This window comes from Amphiprion ocellaris, chromosome 10 (genome assembly GCF_022539595.1).
Source record: "Amphiprion ocellaris isolate individual 3 ecotype Okinawa chromosome 10, ASM2253959v1, whole genome shotgun sequence".
Classification (NCBI taxonomy): Eukaryota; Metazoa; Chordata; class Actinopteri; family Pomacentridae; genus Amphiprion; species Amphiprion ocellaris.
Genome location: NC_072775.1, coordinates 12,757,928 through 12,773,943, shown reverse-complemented (window position 1 = coordinate 12,773,943; position 16,016 = coordinate 12,757,928). Strand labels below are relative to the sequence as shown.

The window sequence follows — 16,016 nt, the reverse complement described above, 5'->3', positions numbered from 1 at the left end:
GAGAAATAATTTCCTATTTAATGACAGAGCTACACATCTTAACTCAGTCTCATTAAAAAAGACTCTAATTCAGTGTCATCCATCCATATTAAAGTGCAGTTACCCAAAATGTTTGTTGCATGAGCTCCAACAAAACCTGTCCAGGTAGAAGGCCACTTTGACAAACAGGAAGTAGACGATTCCAAGCAGATTTATAGAAGGGGGAACCGGACTGTACTAAGTGTGGTCGAGTATAGAGGGGTGTTTTGTAGGTTTTTAAGGCTGATAATGATTATTAGTGAGACATTTTTAGTATATTCATTTGGATATTCCTTTGCAGTAAATGAAAGTATTTAAAATCTTGGACATAAACTTACAAGAACACAAACTTTAACAGAAAACGTTGTTGATAGGTTTTTGTTTTGTTTACAGATGTTAAGTTAAAGGAGTTTTATTCGTGACGTATAACCAATCAAATCACTCCAGAAGACAGAGCGACCACAGGTAGATAAAGGTTCAGAGCCAAAGTAGCGCCATTTTTAAATGTATTTATTACCGTAAATCATCTATCCATTATCTATACACCGCTTAATCCTCATTAGGGTCGCGCGGGGGGGGGGGGGGGCTACATACAGAGACAAACAATCACTCTCACATTCACATCTACGGGCAATTTAGAATGATCAATTAACCTCAGCATATTTTTGGACTGTGGGAGGAAGCCGGAGTACCCGGAGAAAACCCACGCATGCACAGGGACAACATGCAAACTCCATGCAGAAAGATCCCGGGAAAGCCGGGACGCGAACCAGAGATCTTCTCGCTGCAAGGCGAAAGTGCTAACCACTACACCACTGTGCAGCCCTACCGTAAATTAGTAAAAAATAAAATACTGATAATCAGTAAATCAGTCAGCCCACAACTACTACAATTCTACAATGTATGTCTCTTTTCTTTGGCTTATTTGTACAATATACAATGTATAAGATGGCGTTTTTTCATACCAAAGGCTATACGATGATGTTTTCTAAGAGACATACGATGCTACTCTGCTTATTCTGGCCCTGCACTCCTCCTCTGTTGTTTTCTGGATTGTACTCAGCTGCATGCCTTCGTCCACCCGGCCTCCGTTGACTCGTCCCGCCTGCCGTCTCTGGAGCTGAAGCTGGATTGGAACAGACCAAAATACAGTCCAATCACGATGCCAGCTGCCTCTCAAAAGGCTCCTTCATCTGGCAGGTGGCGGCACTTCTTCTGAGGGGAAGCTGAGCTGGCCCAGCAGAACTTTGGAGATGTGTTCCAGTGGTTGGTGGATGTGTGGGGAGATAGAGAGGGACCTTTGAATTGTTCAGAAAGGAAAACAGGGAACCCATTGGTAGTTTTAGTTTAGGGTGCTACTGCGGTGTGTTTTTGGGTTTTAAGAGGTGAACAGGAAGAGTTTTTTTTCGTATTGATTATCTTTTACTTTGTTCCTGGTTGGAATGCCCATCAATGTCAACATGAAGTTCACTTTTAGTTCTGTTTATTTATTTTTATTTTACTAACACCCATTTGTTTTTAAACCCCTCACATGTTGTGTTGTTGTAAACTTACTCTTTCAAATAAATACTCATCTAACCCTCTGGAAACCAGCGTTTGGACTGTTTTTGTGTTGCTCCTCACCTACTTCAGACAGCCGGGACAAAACAACGTTTTGTGGACCAAAGGATATACTATGACGTTTTTAGAGCGACATGCTATACTATGACGTTTTTTGGGCTACATGCTATACTATGATGTTTTTTGAGTCACATGTTATACTATGATGTTTTTTGGGTGACATGCTATACTATGATGTTTTTAGCGCGACATGCTATACGATGACGTGTTTAGATCGACATGCTATACGATGACGTTTTTAGAGCGACATGCTACACTATGACGTTTTTTGGGTGAAATGCTATACTATGATGTTTTTTGGGTGACATGCTATACTATGACGTTTTTAGAGCGACATGTTATACTATGACATTTTTTTGCCGACATGCTATACTATGAACTACAGGCCATACTATGTTATTCTTGAAAAGTATACTATACTTTGACATTTTCTGAACTACATCCTATAATATGGCGTTATACACAGACTGCTTTGGTTACATGTTGATTTATAATCTACATTTTTTTCTGTTTTGTTTTTTGACGGGATTACCACAGACCTGACCGTGAACACCGTTGACACCCACCCGAGGGAGACGCTGCCTAAGATCTCAAGGCTGCTTGGTCGTGGTCTTTCTGGTCCTGCTCCAGAACGCCTTCATCAACTACGTCTTCTTTTGAAGAGGCCCTCAGATGCTGCAATCTCTGACCTTAAGGAGGAACTGCTACTTTCACTCTGTAACGAGACAGCGGTTATTTTAAAGACCCAGCTCCTGGCGGCTTTGAAAGAAAGTTTAATGCCCATCAAAACAGAACTACAGACAGTTAAATCTGAGCTGTCGGTCAGTATTTCAAACATCAAGTCTGACCCAGCTGCCCTAAAGCACGCTGTGGGTGAAACAGAAACTTCACTCTCCATATCACCGACGACATCGTCACACTCCAAAGCAGAGCACCTGTCAGCTGAACTTTTAAAATGGACTATAAATGTGAAGAATGTGAGCAGCAGCAGCCTGTGAGCAGCGGAACAGATGTGATCAGAAAGAAGTCATTTTCTTTTTTCTTTTCTTTCTGGTTGACTTGATGCTGTCAGATGCAGATGTTGGAGCAGATTCTGATCTTTCAGGATAAAAAGCTGCTTTTCCTTCACAGACTTTTCAAGGAATTATTCTCTCAGGTTTTCTCTGCTATTTATATTTTTATTATCTGCGATTATTTCATTATTTCTTTATTGTAAAAATAAAGTTTGAGGCATAAAGATTCATTTAGTTATTTTAATCCTGAAATCTTTGATGTCGCAGTATACACTTCCATTTCCCTTCTTGTACTTCTGATACTAGAACTAAACGTATCTTCAACATGGATCATCTGCTTTTAATGAATCAGCAGCAACATCACAACAACAAATGAGACAATTTTCAACAAATTAATGAAACTAATGTCATTTAAAACAATCAGTCTGTTTTAGTGTCAAATTAAAGCTGATTACTGACAACTAGAACATTAACGTTACTGTTTTAATCACATTTAAGTTTCCTGAACGTTACATTAATGTCAACCAGCCACAGTTTTATGAACTTAATGAACCACATTACAGGAACACAAAACACTTCAGCTGTTTACATGAAACTCAACACATTAGCTTGATGCTCCGTTAGCTTTAATCAGGCTACGACTGAGCAGCTAGCTCGGTTAGCATCGCAAACATTAAAGCTAATATTTACTATGCTAACTTTCTTCTCTGGTCAACACACACTGAAACAAACTCCACCAACATCTGGAGTGCATGGCACACATTATATCTGACACTAAAGCTGCATATAAAGTGCATTAAAAGCGGCACCGATACGAAAGTAAACATTTACTTACCCAACTATCAGAGTCCTTTCAGTGTCTGCTGGTAGAATCAGCCAAAGGTAGAAAACTGGTTAAAACAAGCCAACGGGCAGAAAAACTGTCTGTGGAAAATGTTCTGCTGCTCCACTGATAAATAAACCAAGAGTTATTATATCAGAATTAATCCAAACGAGGAGAGCAGAGTCTCTGCTGCCTCCTCCATAGGACCTGTCAATCATTCCAGACCGGACTGTCAATCAAGTAGCCCCGCCCCCTGGCTTCGCGAAACTTTAACGCTCTATTAAAAAAAAACTATATTGATTTATTTTAAGATCAGCCACCTGATCTCTCATTTTGACCATGAAAACTAACGGGGAAAAAAATTTATATACATACAGTCTATACACCGTACTCTGTTTGGCTCCACACTTGCTGATGACCACTTCCGGTCTCAGAAAATGAAAAAAACTGACCTTTTTTCGTTTCTGTCTCTTACTGATTTTACTTTCTTGTTATTCTAAATATAAAACGAAAATCAAAGCATTTTAAAAAAATCGTATATCTCGTTTTGATCATGAAAAGGAAAAACGCCTTGTATTTCAATTTTAATTTTTGTATTTTAAAACGAAAATCAAATAACCACTCGTTTTTTGTTTTTCAATACCCGTTTCAGAACGGAAAATCCAATTACCAGATCCGTACACGGACCCAGGTTAAACAGCATTTTCAAAAACAAGGGTTTACCAAGTGCTCTGACAGATCAAACAAAAGCAAAATAACAGATATTAAGGCCAAAAAAGTAAGGCAAAATTAAGGTGAAATTAGGATAAAGTTAAAACAAGAAAACATAAGCTAAAATGTAGGACGCACTATGTTAATGTTGATAACTAAGAAGCAATTAAACCTTAATAAGCACTTAAAAGCTTAATAAACAATGAAAAGATGCTCTCATTTTATTTTTTGTTTAAATTATTTTGTGTTTGCGTGTAGTAATGCATCATTATAACAGTAGTTTCCCGCATGTTGTTTTTAGGCAATTTTTCCCTTTAAACAGCATTTTTAAAAACAAGGGTTAACCAAGTACTTAGACAGACTGAACAACAGCAGAATAACAGATAATAAGGCCAAAAAAGTAAGGCAAAATTAAGGTCAAATTAAAGTTAAAACAAGAAGAAAACGGATGCTAAAATATAGCATGCAATATGTCAATATTAATAACTAAGAAACAATTAAACCTTAACAAGCACTTAAAAGCTTAATAAACAATGAAAAGATGCTCTGATTTTGTTTTTTGTTTAAATTATTTTGTGTTCTTGTATAGCAATGCATCATTATAACATCAGTTTCCTGCATGTTGTTTTCAGGTGACTTTTCCCTTAAGTCGTGCTGACAGCTGGCCCCGCCCCCCGTCCTCCTCCTCTGCTCCTATTGGTCGAGCTGAACGTCAGCTGCTGCTGGGGGGGACGCACGTGCTGCTCGGCGCATTACAGACCAAGATGGCAGCCTCCGTGAGTCGGTGTTACGAGGTGAGACGTCCATTCATGTCCTTCATCACAGCTTCAGATTATCTGGTACACATTTCAGAGAGGGGAACGGGTCCGCACGGGTTTATAGTTTATTTTGTCACTTCCAGTTGTTTTTAGCGTGTTTTTTCCGGGTGTTTTTTTCCGCAGGTAGACCGCGAAATGTCCGTTAGTAAAGGCCTTGTCTCAGCAGAGATTCTCAATATTACTGAAGAGTTATTGACGTCTGAAACCAATAATTAACTAGGTCTGAGGGTCTCTATGTCTGTGTTTCAACGTCCACACGTAGGCGGGTGTTAAAGAACTGAGGTGCTGCAGTGCTAATGGTGATAGTGGAGATCACTGGTTTTATGTGTTGCATAATATCGTCCAGCTGTCCTGTCAGTGCAAAGTGATTCATTCATTCCTAAACTCATCTGACCCCCTCTAATAGCATATGTTTTACATCTAGACCGCACGACTTCTTTGCTGTGTTTATTCCTTATTTTTTCAGCAGCACACACCCACTTTGATCGGTCGTTATTTTACATGCAGTAACACGGTTCTTTTATCTTATATACGTTTTACAACATATAGCTTAGACCTATTTAGTATCTCTAGGCTCCAATAGGCAACAGGCAGCATCTTACAACAGTTAAAGTTGTATGTATTTCTTATTTTTATAGCACCAAGTCGCTGTGGTCACTCACTGTTTCTTTTTTTTTTTTTTACATGCAGTGATGTCTATTTATGATACATGTTCTGTCTAAATGGTATTGTGTCCACTCATAGTTCCTGCCTTGTATTAGTCTTGATAGGAATGCATTTCCCCTCCATTATGAGTTAGGATGACAATGAACTGACTTGAGAACATAGTTTACTTGAACAACAGGTACCAAACATCTTGTCTCAGTGGTGTTTAGAAAGGTTTGACCCTTCCGACATGGTGTGTGATGCATTAGGTTCAGTTATACGAGAGGATAAACTATATTATAACACACACACACACACACACACACACACACACACACACACACACACACACACACACACACACACACACACACACACACACACACACATATATAGGCATTGGAGCTGCTGGAGGACTCTCTTTATATTACACTGTGTTTTCAGGACTGATACTGATTAATTCTCAAAGTTAAATTTACTCAGAAGGTACGTTTATACAGTCAAAGCAAAGTACTGTGCAATTAAAATAGGAGGCAAATGTAAATAAAAGACAGTAAGATAATAACAGTAAAACTTACAAGTTCATGATCAAGCAAACCAACATTTGGAATCGATATGCACTAGAAGTTAAAATTCAAATCTTTGTCTCAAAATTTAGAATGCCGTTCCAACGACAGTCACGAATACCGTGCTGGAGGTCTCTAACATCACTAATTGTGACTCTGTTCTAGTTGATTGGCAGAAATGCCTTGTCCCTCTGCTCCCGGTCTCTGGCCTCCTCGGCATGGAGAGGAGATGCTTACAGGTTACACAGGAGCCCAGCTGCAGCTGTGCAGGTACACACTGACATCCCCCATTTATCTCCAAGTTACTCACTGTCAGTCAGAAAAACCAATCAGCTTCATTTGTCTTTAGAAAGTTGTAAATTGGTTTTACTAATCAGACTGCTTTTCTTTCTGCTAGATTCTTTCTTTCTATGGTCCACACAGATTAAAAAGTACCTTCTATTGGAAATATGTGGGTAATATGTTCACTTAATCAGTGCATCTATCTGAAGTCTGAAGTGTGTCTTATTAGGTACGATATGCTTCAGGGCGTAAAGGTTTTCTCGGGGAGTTTGTTGACAACCTTCGTCAGGAGTTCAGTAAGAATCAGGAGATGAAGGAAAACATAAAGAAGTTCAGAGAAGAAGCCAAGAGGCTCGAGGAGTCTGATGCCCTCCAGCAGGCCCGCCGGAAATATGTAAGAACATTATTTGGTTTCTAGCCTCAGTTGTTTTACTTCAAAAATAAATCATTCGGGTATTGTTAGAGTTTTTGGAGTTTAAATTATATATACTCATCAAGTTTCTTTCATCAGAAATCTATAGAGGCTGAGACAGTGAAGACGTCAGAGGTGTTTAAGAAGACTTTCGGCTCTCTGTCAGACACGGTCAAGGAGGTAAATGATGGTTATTTATGGTTATTAAAGTTATTGAGTTATTGAGAATCCTTAAAGTCAAACGGCCACAGCAGACTTGACAGGTAGTTCCCTTGTGACATTTTTTTTAGTAAACATATATACATACATATTAGATTTTGAACCTTACTGACTATGTTTGTGTGCCATTCCGGTTAAAGGGTCTCGAGGAGGTGAGTCGTACTGATATTGGGAAGAAGATCAAGGAAGGTGTGGAGGAGGCAGCCAAGACGGCCATGCACTCTGCCGAGTCAGTCACCAAAGGAGGAGAAAAACTGGGCCGGACCAGCGCATTCAGAGCCATCTCACAGGTATTAAAAATCACCAGAGTTTCATCCTCAGACTTCCAGCATCTACAGAGGAACATTATGTACTGTCAGCTTCATCTTCACTGTGCTGATGGTATCCAGTGATTTACTACTTGCTGTGATTTGGATTCGCAGTTTGTTTTCAATACAGGAGGGGAGAGATATGCGAAATACTTTATCTTTGTCTCAAAAGTATTAACACTAATAGGGGCATAAATTTAGGCTCTACGTTGGTTGATATGCCAATTTAAGAAATGAACATAGCTGCAAGGTTCAGGCACTTTGATGTTAGTTTAAGGGTTCTCTACTTACACCTCAGTCAGTTATCGCTTAATTCTGAGCATCTTTGACTTTTTATTATGGCTATTTTTCTGAGACTTTACCCTCATTGGGGGCTGAAAAATGTTAACAAAAACTCTTCTAAGTTACGTCCGTAAACTTGTTATCTAAACAGCCTTCTCATTTGCTTGTCCAGCTCTAGGCTTAGACTATGTTTGTAGTAAAAATCACTGTTCTCTCTGCAGAGTGTGGAAACCATGAAGAAGGAGATCGATGCTGGTGATGCCGGACCTTACAGGGCTCCTTCTCAGCTGAGGAAGAGGAGCGATTTTTCATCTAAAGGAGCAGACAGTGACACCAGAGTGTTTGAAGCCAATGAGTGAGTATCTGTTGGAAATCAAACTTCTTGTCATTCTCACAACTTCTATTTAAATGGAGCACTGTATCATGAATGCCTGATACATACATAACAGGGATTGGATTTTTGTGATATCTGTCAATATTTTTCATTCATTCAGAGATATTGATATATGCACATATTTTTCCACCTAATTGCAGAGAGCATCAGGTCTCTCCAGATACTGATATTTGATATGAATGATTTTTGTGATGCAGGGAGGATATGGGTGTCGTTCTCCACAAGGATTCAAAGTGGTACCAGCAGTGGAGGGACTTCAAGGACAATAATGTAGTTTTTAACAGTAAGTAAATTCACAGGGTTTTTTTTAGCTTCAACACTGTGGAATTAGTGCTGTACATACAATAGATCAGCTGGAATATGCACAAGTGTAATTTCCTGTAAAGGCAGCAGGTGGCAGCAGATTGTTTACAGTAGATTGCATAATAAGCTAATACAGTGCAGGCATTGGGGGCTGGTTTCACAAAGATAGACTTTGACTGTAGCTTAGCAATTACGGACAGACTTCAGATAGACACAGTTTAGTTTTCATACAGACTATAGCACCTATAGCACAATGAATTCTGGCTAAATTATATTAAGTTAGAAAAAAGTAAGTAAGAAAATACGCAAAAACAATTGACAATGTCCTCACTGCTGTATGTTTTTCCAATAGATTTCTCCAGAATCCATAGACTCTCTCCCTCTCCATTGCTCTCTCTATTACATTGTTAACCAACAACCAATTATGAGACATATTTTTCAGTTTTTTTTTGTCACGGAATGCTGCTGGTCACCAGGTGTGAACAGTTGTTACCATGGTAACATGGGCCTATGTCAGATTTTGAAATTAATGAGCCTTCATTTCTGTGAAACAATCTAACTTTCATTAGACTAATCTATGAATGAAATTAAAACTGGTCTAACACTATAAAACAATCTAGTGATCTATGTGCCTGCACACGTGCAAGATTTAGCCACTGAAACATACACTACTAGTCAAAAGTTTGGACACACCTTCTTATTCAGTACTTTTTATTTATTTGTTTTCCTTTCTTCATTGTAGATCAATACTGAAGATTAATACTTTTTTGTTTACAACATAATTCCATATGTGCTCTTTCATAGTTTTAATGTCTTCAGTATTAATCTACAATGTATAAAATAGCTAAATATAAACCATTGAATGAGAAGGTGTGTCCAATCTTTTGACTGGTTGTGTATTTAAACCTCTACATTTTAAGCAGTTTGTCCTCAGACTGGAATTCTCTTTTTGTTTCCTTCAGGATTCTTTGAGATGAAAATGAAATATGACGAAAGTGACAACACCCTCATCAGAGCGTCCAGAGCTGTAACTGACAGAGTCACTGGCTTTCTAGGTAATGGCGCCACCATATTCCATATTTATTTTGCCGGCATAGTTTTTAAATGATTATCCTGACCAAACTGACACGAGAAAACAGAATAAAATCCTGAAATCTTGTTTCACTATGGAGCAAATTTCAACCTATTTCAACCATAAGAACCGTTCATTCACAAAATAAATTTCTGTTCAGCAAACAATAAGTAAACAGTAACAGATGTTTTGGTCATAGTGATATTCCAGATAATTCTAGATATTATGAAGGCTTAAATGTGGCATGTGTCATTCCTGGTACTGAGTGATATGTTTTTACTGTTGCTGATGCTGGTGTTTGTTTTCCAGGTGGTCTTTTCTCTAAGACAGAGATGTCTGAAGTGCTGACAGAGATTGTGAAGGCAGATCCCAACTTTGACAAAGATTCTTTTCTCAAACAGTGCGAGAAAGATATCATCCCTAACATACTAGAAGTAAGCAAACTCCTCCTGCCCACGTCTACTCTCTCTGTTTTGCCTTCACTCCTGTTGCTTCTTTTCTTTGTTCAATACCTCAGGGGTATTTCATAGAAGAGGCTAAGAACAGACCGATTAGTGAAGGTCTTGCTTTATCAGGCACTGGTTTTTACTGCAGCTTAGATCAGATTCAGAAATTGTTCCCTCTCCCGTTAGCTTTGATGAAGCGAAGCTTGAGCTGTCAAATGAGTTTAAAGCAAAGTCAGCAGCTGAAAACATAACGCAAGAACAAGAAAACAGAATTTGAGTCACTGATAGCAGGAAACAGAACAGTGTTTTGTGTCTTTGAGAGCAATAAGAGCTGTTGGAACAGTTTTATGGAAATCACCAGGCATATTATGCTAAGAAAAGGCATACTGTTGTAGATTAAATGAGCAAAGTTGGTAACAACGCCTGACAAGTAGTTGGCAGGCAGTGGATTTGGTTTAATGGAATGAAAATTTGATTTAGACTACTAAATTAAGACTCCCCATATTACTCTATCTGGTGCCTCTGTGCCTATTTATCTTTTTAAAAACTGGCACTGATATTGTATGACTTAAAGGTTACTGTAGTAATAGGCAGGATTTGTTAAACTCAGTCTAGCACACTGTCAAGGTCACTCATGAGATACCTATGAGATATTGTGAAGGACTAATAACTGAGTGTCACTGTCCTTTCTGCAGGCTATGATCCGTGGAGAGCTGGACGTATTAAAGGACTGGTGCTATGAAGCTGTAAGTTATACACCACCGCCTCTGTGTTTGTATTTAATCAGCTCATAGGCCCTGATCATCCTGCAGGATAGAAGCAAACAGAATGTGGACTTGCGAACATTTTTATACATATTAAATACTAAATATTGAGTTCTATTGACTTTTATATAAGTGTATTATTATTATTAGCTAGTAACATAATTAAGCTAAATACTCATGTTTTCTGTTACTATTTCATTGTAGAGAGCAATGCATAAAATACAACAGCATTGATTTATATTGTACAATTCGCTCTTCTATTTGCATATGAGTCAGTTTGCAGTTTGAACATGCATGCATGAATTACTCCAATATTACAACTTTGCATTGTGTAGCGTAGAATTTACAGTGTTTTAGCGGAGCGCTGCACTAACATAATGATCTTATACCAGAGATGCAACAGACTAAGCTAATTTCCATCTGCAGTCCCTGGACCCTCACAACCCTCACTTTAGCTGGCAAACTGCTTGTGTGAAGTGTAATTTTTCAAGCTAAGTGTGTATCCTGGTTTTGTCCTCAGACATACAGTCAGCTGGCCCATCCCATCCAGCAGGCCAGAGCTCTGGGGCTTCTCTTCCAGTCTAAAATCCTTGACATTGACAACATAGATGTAAGTGCTTTTACTTATGCACACTAACTGCAATACACCTATTGTTACACTTTATGTATCTCTAAAATTGAATCTGTAACACTCCTTTCTTTATTTGTTCCCCTATTTAACCCTTGCTCTTTTAATGAACATTTACTTCATTTACATTCCCAAAAAAAGAATTTATTCTTTACCTGCCTTTAAATAAAACATGTTGCTGCAGAAACAATTACCCTTGTTTAATGAGTTCTTTCTGTTTAATTAGTTTGTTTATTGTCTGTCTGTGTTTCTTAGCTTGCGATGGGTAAGATGATGGACCAGGGCCCGGTGCTGATTATCACCTTCCAGGCTCAAGTCGTCATGGTGATCCGCAGCCCCAAAGGAGATATTGTGGAGGGAGATCCGGTCAGTGGACTCATAATTACTGCACCAGAGAAGTGAATCTAATAGATAAAATCAATGTTATTCTGAGGAAGTAAACAAGTCAAATGTCTCAAATCAGATCAGCAGTCTGGTACACATTTCCCTTTGCACCGTCTTTGAACTTCCACGTTCACAGTTTGATGCAGCAGCAGGACCATGGCTAATCTAATACATGAGAATTTAAACTGATAACAATATTAAGTGTCTCAATTATATTAATCCGTCTGGTCTGTCTAGAAAGTTGCAGCACAAAGCCTCATCACGACCCAAATCACAAAACATTTGAAGAGTTATGGCTGTTCAACTTACAGTTAGAACCTTCTCCATACTGTCTCTTCACAACTGACCCTGTGCTCTTCCCCTCCATCAACAGGAGAAGGTGATGAGGATGATGTATGTTTGGGCGTTGTGTCGTGACCAGGAGGAGCTGAACCCCAATGCAGCCTGGAGACTCCTGGACATCTCCGCCTCCAGCACAGAGCAGGTCCTTTAAAAGGAGGAGGAGGAACGCAGGTGAAAGGGTTCATCTGAGACACACGAACTGAGGAGAAGGGCAGAAGATACAAAGATGTTCCTGGAATACCTGCACAACTTATGTACATTACCTTAAGAGAGCAGAGTGAAGCCTTGCTGCTGTGCCAGAGACTGTATTTGCACACACTCCATTTCCCCTCAGTACCCGGAGGATGTATGTGCAGATGTACGAATTCGGCCAACCCCCTGGCACGAAAACATACACGCCCATGGAGATAAACTGTATAATCTATTCACTGAAATCTGTGCTTCCAGTTATATGTGTGTGTAGTCTCTCGCACTGGTTAGTTCAGTGTTCGGATTAACTGGAGTGTGAACATAGCACTTAAACATTAATCTGGATGGAGTGGATGTAACCAACCTTTTCACCAAATGGCAGGAGCCTGCGTCATTTCATCCAGTGGTACATTCCATCCATGCTATCCATGAGGCTAGGTTTTTCAAAAGATTGTGTTAAAGATGGTATAAAATAAGTGAACATCCTGTCTGTTGGTCTTTTGAGGGATGTTTTGAAGCTTCAATTAGGATTAATTCTCACCGATATCTTTGTCATATAGCCACAAAATCAAAATGCAGACAGTGACATGGAGTTTTACACAGGAAGCATAGCATAGCGTGAGCAGGAATAGCAACCTCAGTCCTTCATCAGTGTTTACACAGGATGCATTCAGGCACACGAAATCCAATACACTGAAGGTACGCGTGTTAAAAGCATAAAGATACAGCACAGTATAAAGTAGAAGTCTTTTTTCTGTCAGATGTGCGTGAGACAGACGACTGAAAAATGCCTCCTGTGCAGACGCCCCATTAGTAGTGTTCAACAAGCACCGACTAACATAGCTGGGTATGATAGCGTGAGAGAACATCACAGTTAAAGCAAACTGGCTCTAAAGCTTGCTTCATTTTATGCCTTATTATCCCCTCAATGAAACCGTAATTGCTAAACTCCAAACAAAAGCACAGATAACAGAAGGTGAAATAAGCCATTTAGACTTTTAGTCGACATTTAAAGAGTTTGTATATTTTATGATGATTAGGTAAATAGAATTTTAAGATACGTCAACACTGACTATTACATGCAGCTGTGTTGGTGTCTGCTTTGTTCCTGCTGGTTTTCACGTATCGAAAGCTAAATAGATGCAAGACAAGATCAAGATTTAAGCATAAAATGTAGGATGTGATGATCTGTGTATTCAGAGTCCGTCCTGTCACATCTGCTGTTGTGGAAAAAGCCCAGTGTACTGCAACATCCAAACAAACTGACAACACAAATCAATCTATTTACACTCTGATCAGTCACAACATAAAATCATCTGAGTAATATTGTGGAGGTCCTCCTCATGCTACCAAAATAGTTCTGGCCCATTGGAGCCTGGACACAGGACCTCTGGTGGTTCTGTGGGTTGCACTGTGGGGCATCTGTGGATCTGATTTGTTGCAGTGCATCCTGCAGATGTTTGATTGGGATCTGGGGCGTTCAGAGAGCAGGTGAACGGCTTTGGCTCTTTGATATGTTCTTTAAGCTGTTTTTGCAGTGTGATGGGGCACACGTGTGCTTGGTCTGTAGCAATGTGTAGGTGGATGCTATGTGTCATACAACATCCAAATGAAGGCGAGGACCAAAGGTTTCCCAGCAGAAAATTGAATTGTGACAAGATGATCAATGTTATTCACTTGACCTATCAGTGGTTTTAATGTTGTGACCGATTGGTGTGGAGCAGTTTTCAAACAAATCGAATGCTGTTCAAAGTGCTGTACAAGCCACTACAGTGTACACTTATGTTTCTTTTTGTATCTGCAGTACGTTTTGAAATGGAGCAAGCCTTTAATTCAGACATGCAGGATTGTTCCCCCAATCCGAATCAGAGTTGCATCAACATATTAATATAATCAATCAATCAATAATATAAGCTTTTATCTCGTAAATATATCAGATGTTAAGGATTACTTTTATGTGGGACCATGTTCAGTTATGATCATTAAGGCAGCTTCATTGTTTAAGGATCATTTGTCATCTCACATTACACATTTTTCAGCTGTTTGTCTTACTGAACTGTTTGGTTTACTTGTATGTATGTATGTGGCTTTTCAAGGGGGGATATGGTGAAGATGAAACCTTGAATGAATGAGTATTTTATTTTGCTGACAGTTGTATTCTGTGAACATGTGGGCTTCAACTCACATCAATGAAGACTAAACACATTATTCGTTGACATTTTCATCCAGTCGAACTCCTAATGAAAGTCTTCAAGCTAAGATCTACGTGTTGCCTCCATGTGAAGAAGCTCACAAATTGTGCATGTTTTTTTGTTTGTTTTCTTTGAAGCACAACATATGCCAAATTGCCTGGTGAGATGGTTTGTTACTGATGATACTAAAAACTATGAGTATCCCTGATGGCCACCCCGTGCTGTCGTTTTGTTTGTCATGAGTCCTGGCTGTTTGCTCGTGATGTGCAATCAATCACATGGTTGTAAGGTTAAAAGAAGCATTCTTGTGTCACATGTGGGGGAAAGAAAACAAAACCCATCAATAAGGGCAACACTCGCCATAAGGGTGCACTTTGAATTAGCTAAAACAAAAGTTGATAGGGGTGTTGGGATATAGTGGTACTGATAATAAATGTTAAATATTGATATCATGTTGATAGTACACATATGATAATATAAATAATTCAGTGCCAGTAAACATCTGGTTGACATTCCACCATAGGAACCACATACAGTACAGTTATGGTTAAGGACCCTCCACCTCCTGACACTCATATTTTGAGTGTAAGTTATTTGCCAGAAAAGAGACAAAACACAATAAACAAAGTTAAAGATGAATTTGACTGATAGCATTTTTTTTCTTAAAATTTTTCATATAGTGGTCATACTATGAACTTTGTAGGCTACAGTGATTGTGTAGTGAAAGTCTACTTTGAGAGCGCGGTTGAGAGAATTCATTGTTACTCCGCCAAGGAACGGGGCGGAGTTCTGTGACGACTGGCATACGTTTGTCTGTGAATCCGTCTGTCTGTCCGTGTGCAACATTACTTAAAAACGGACTAACGGATTTGGATGAAATTTTCAGGGGAAGTCAGAAATGACACGAGGACCACCTCATTAAATTTTCGCAGTGATGTGGCTTATAGTCTGGATCCACGGGTTTGTTAAGGATTTCCCATTGCCAGATATAGCTGCCGGCACGGAGTCACTGTAACCATGACAACAAGTGAACACTGTGTCAGTTACCTGCTGACGATCACACGATTGCAATCCTACTTCAAATTGACTGATTTATCAGTTGGAAATCATACAAGGAACAAATGATCAAAGTATGGGGTGTTTCTGAGTCTCATCAATTCCTGTCGCCTGCTACATATTTAGGTCACATGATGTAGCAAACCCCAGCCAGACAATGGTGAAGCTCTTGATGTTTCACAAAGCCTTTGTTTACGTTCAGCCGTCAGCCTTATTTTGAACCATAGACTGTATATATGGCGTCCAAAATGTCACAAAAATGTCATAGTTTAGTATGGCGCCTAAAATGTGGAAAAAAACGTCATAGTTTAGTATCTATCTGGTGTATAGATTTTACTGGTCACCAAACAGCAAATATGAATGGTTTTACCATCTTGACCTTTCATTTGACATACTAGTAGTGTAGTAGTAAAACATATTTGAAAAAGTTCTTCCTTTTTCTCTCCTAAGATACTTTTTAAAAAAAAAAAAAAAAAAAAAGATGTCCACATTCTATAAATTATGCCTATTTATGCACTTGATTGGTTGA

General features: G+C 39.0%; 1 protein-coding gene across 1 annotated transcript; it reads left to right on the top strand.

Annotated features, from left to right (window-relative positions):
• The first annotated feature begins 4,917 nt into the window (after positions 1–4,917).
• LOC111566865 (mitochondrial import inner membrane translocase subunit TIM44-like) lies at positions 4,918–14,639 on the top strand. The gene is made up of 13 exons (XM_023267668.3): positions 4,918–4,979; positions 6,380–6,484; positions 6,726–6,890; positions 7,008–7,088; positions 7,268–7,417; positions 7,939–8,072; positions 8,309–8,394; positions 9,377–9,469; positions 9,796–9,920; positions 10,628–10,678; positions 11,217–11,306; positions 11,580–11,690; positions 12,082–14,639. Exons 1-13 carry the CDS (start codon positions 4,950–4,952, stop codon positions 12,199–12,201), a joined length of 1,341 nt encoding a protein of 446 aa, XP_023123436.1. The 5' UTR covers positions 4,918–4,949; the 3' UTR covers positions 12,202–14,639.
• Positions 14,640–16,016: the final 1,377 nt, after the last annotated feature.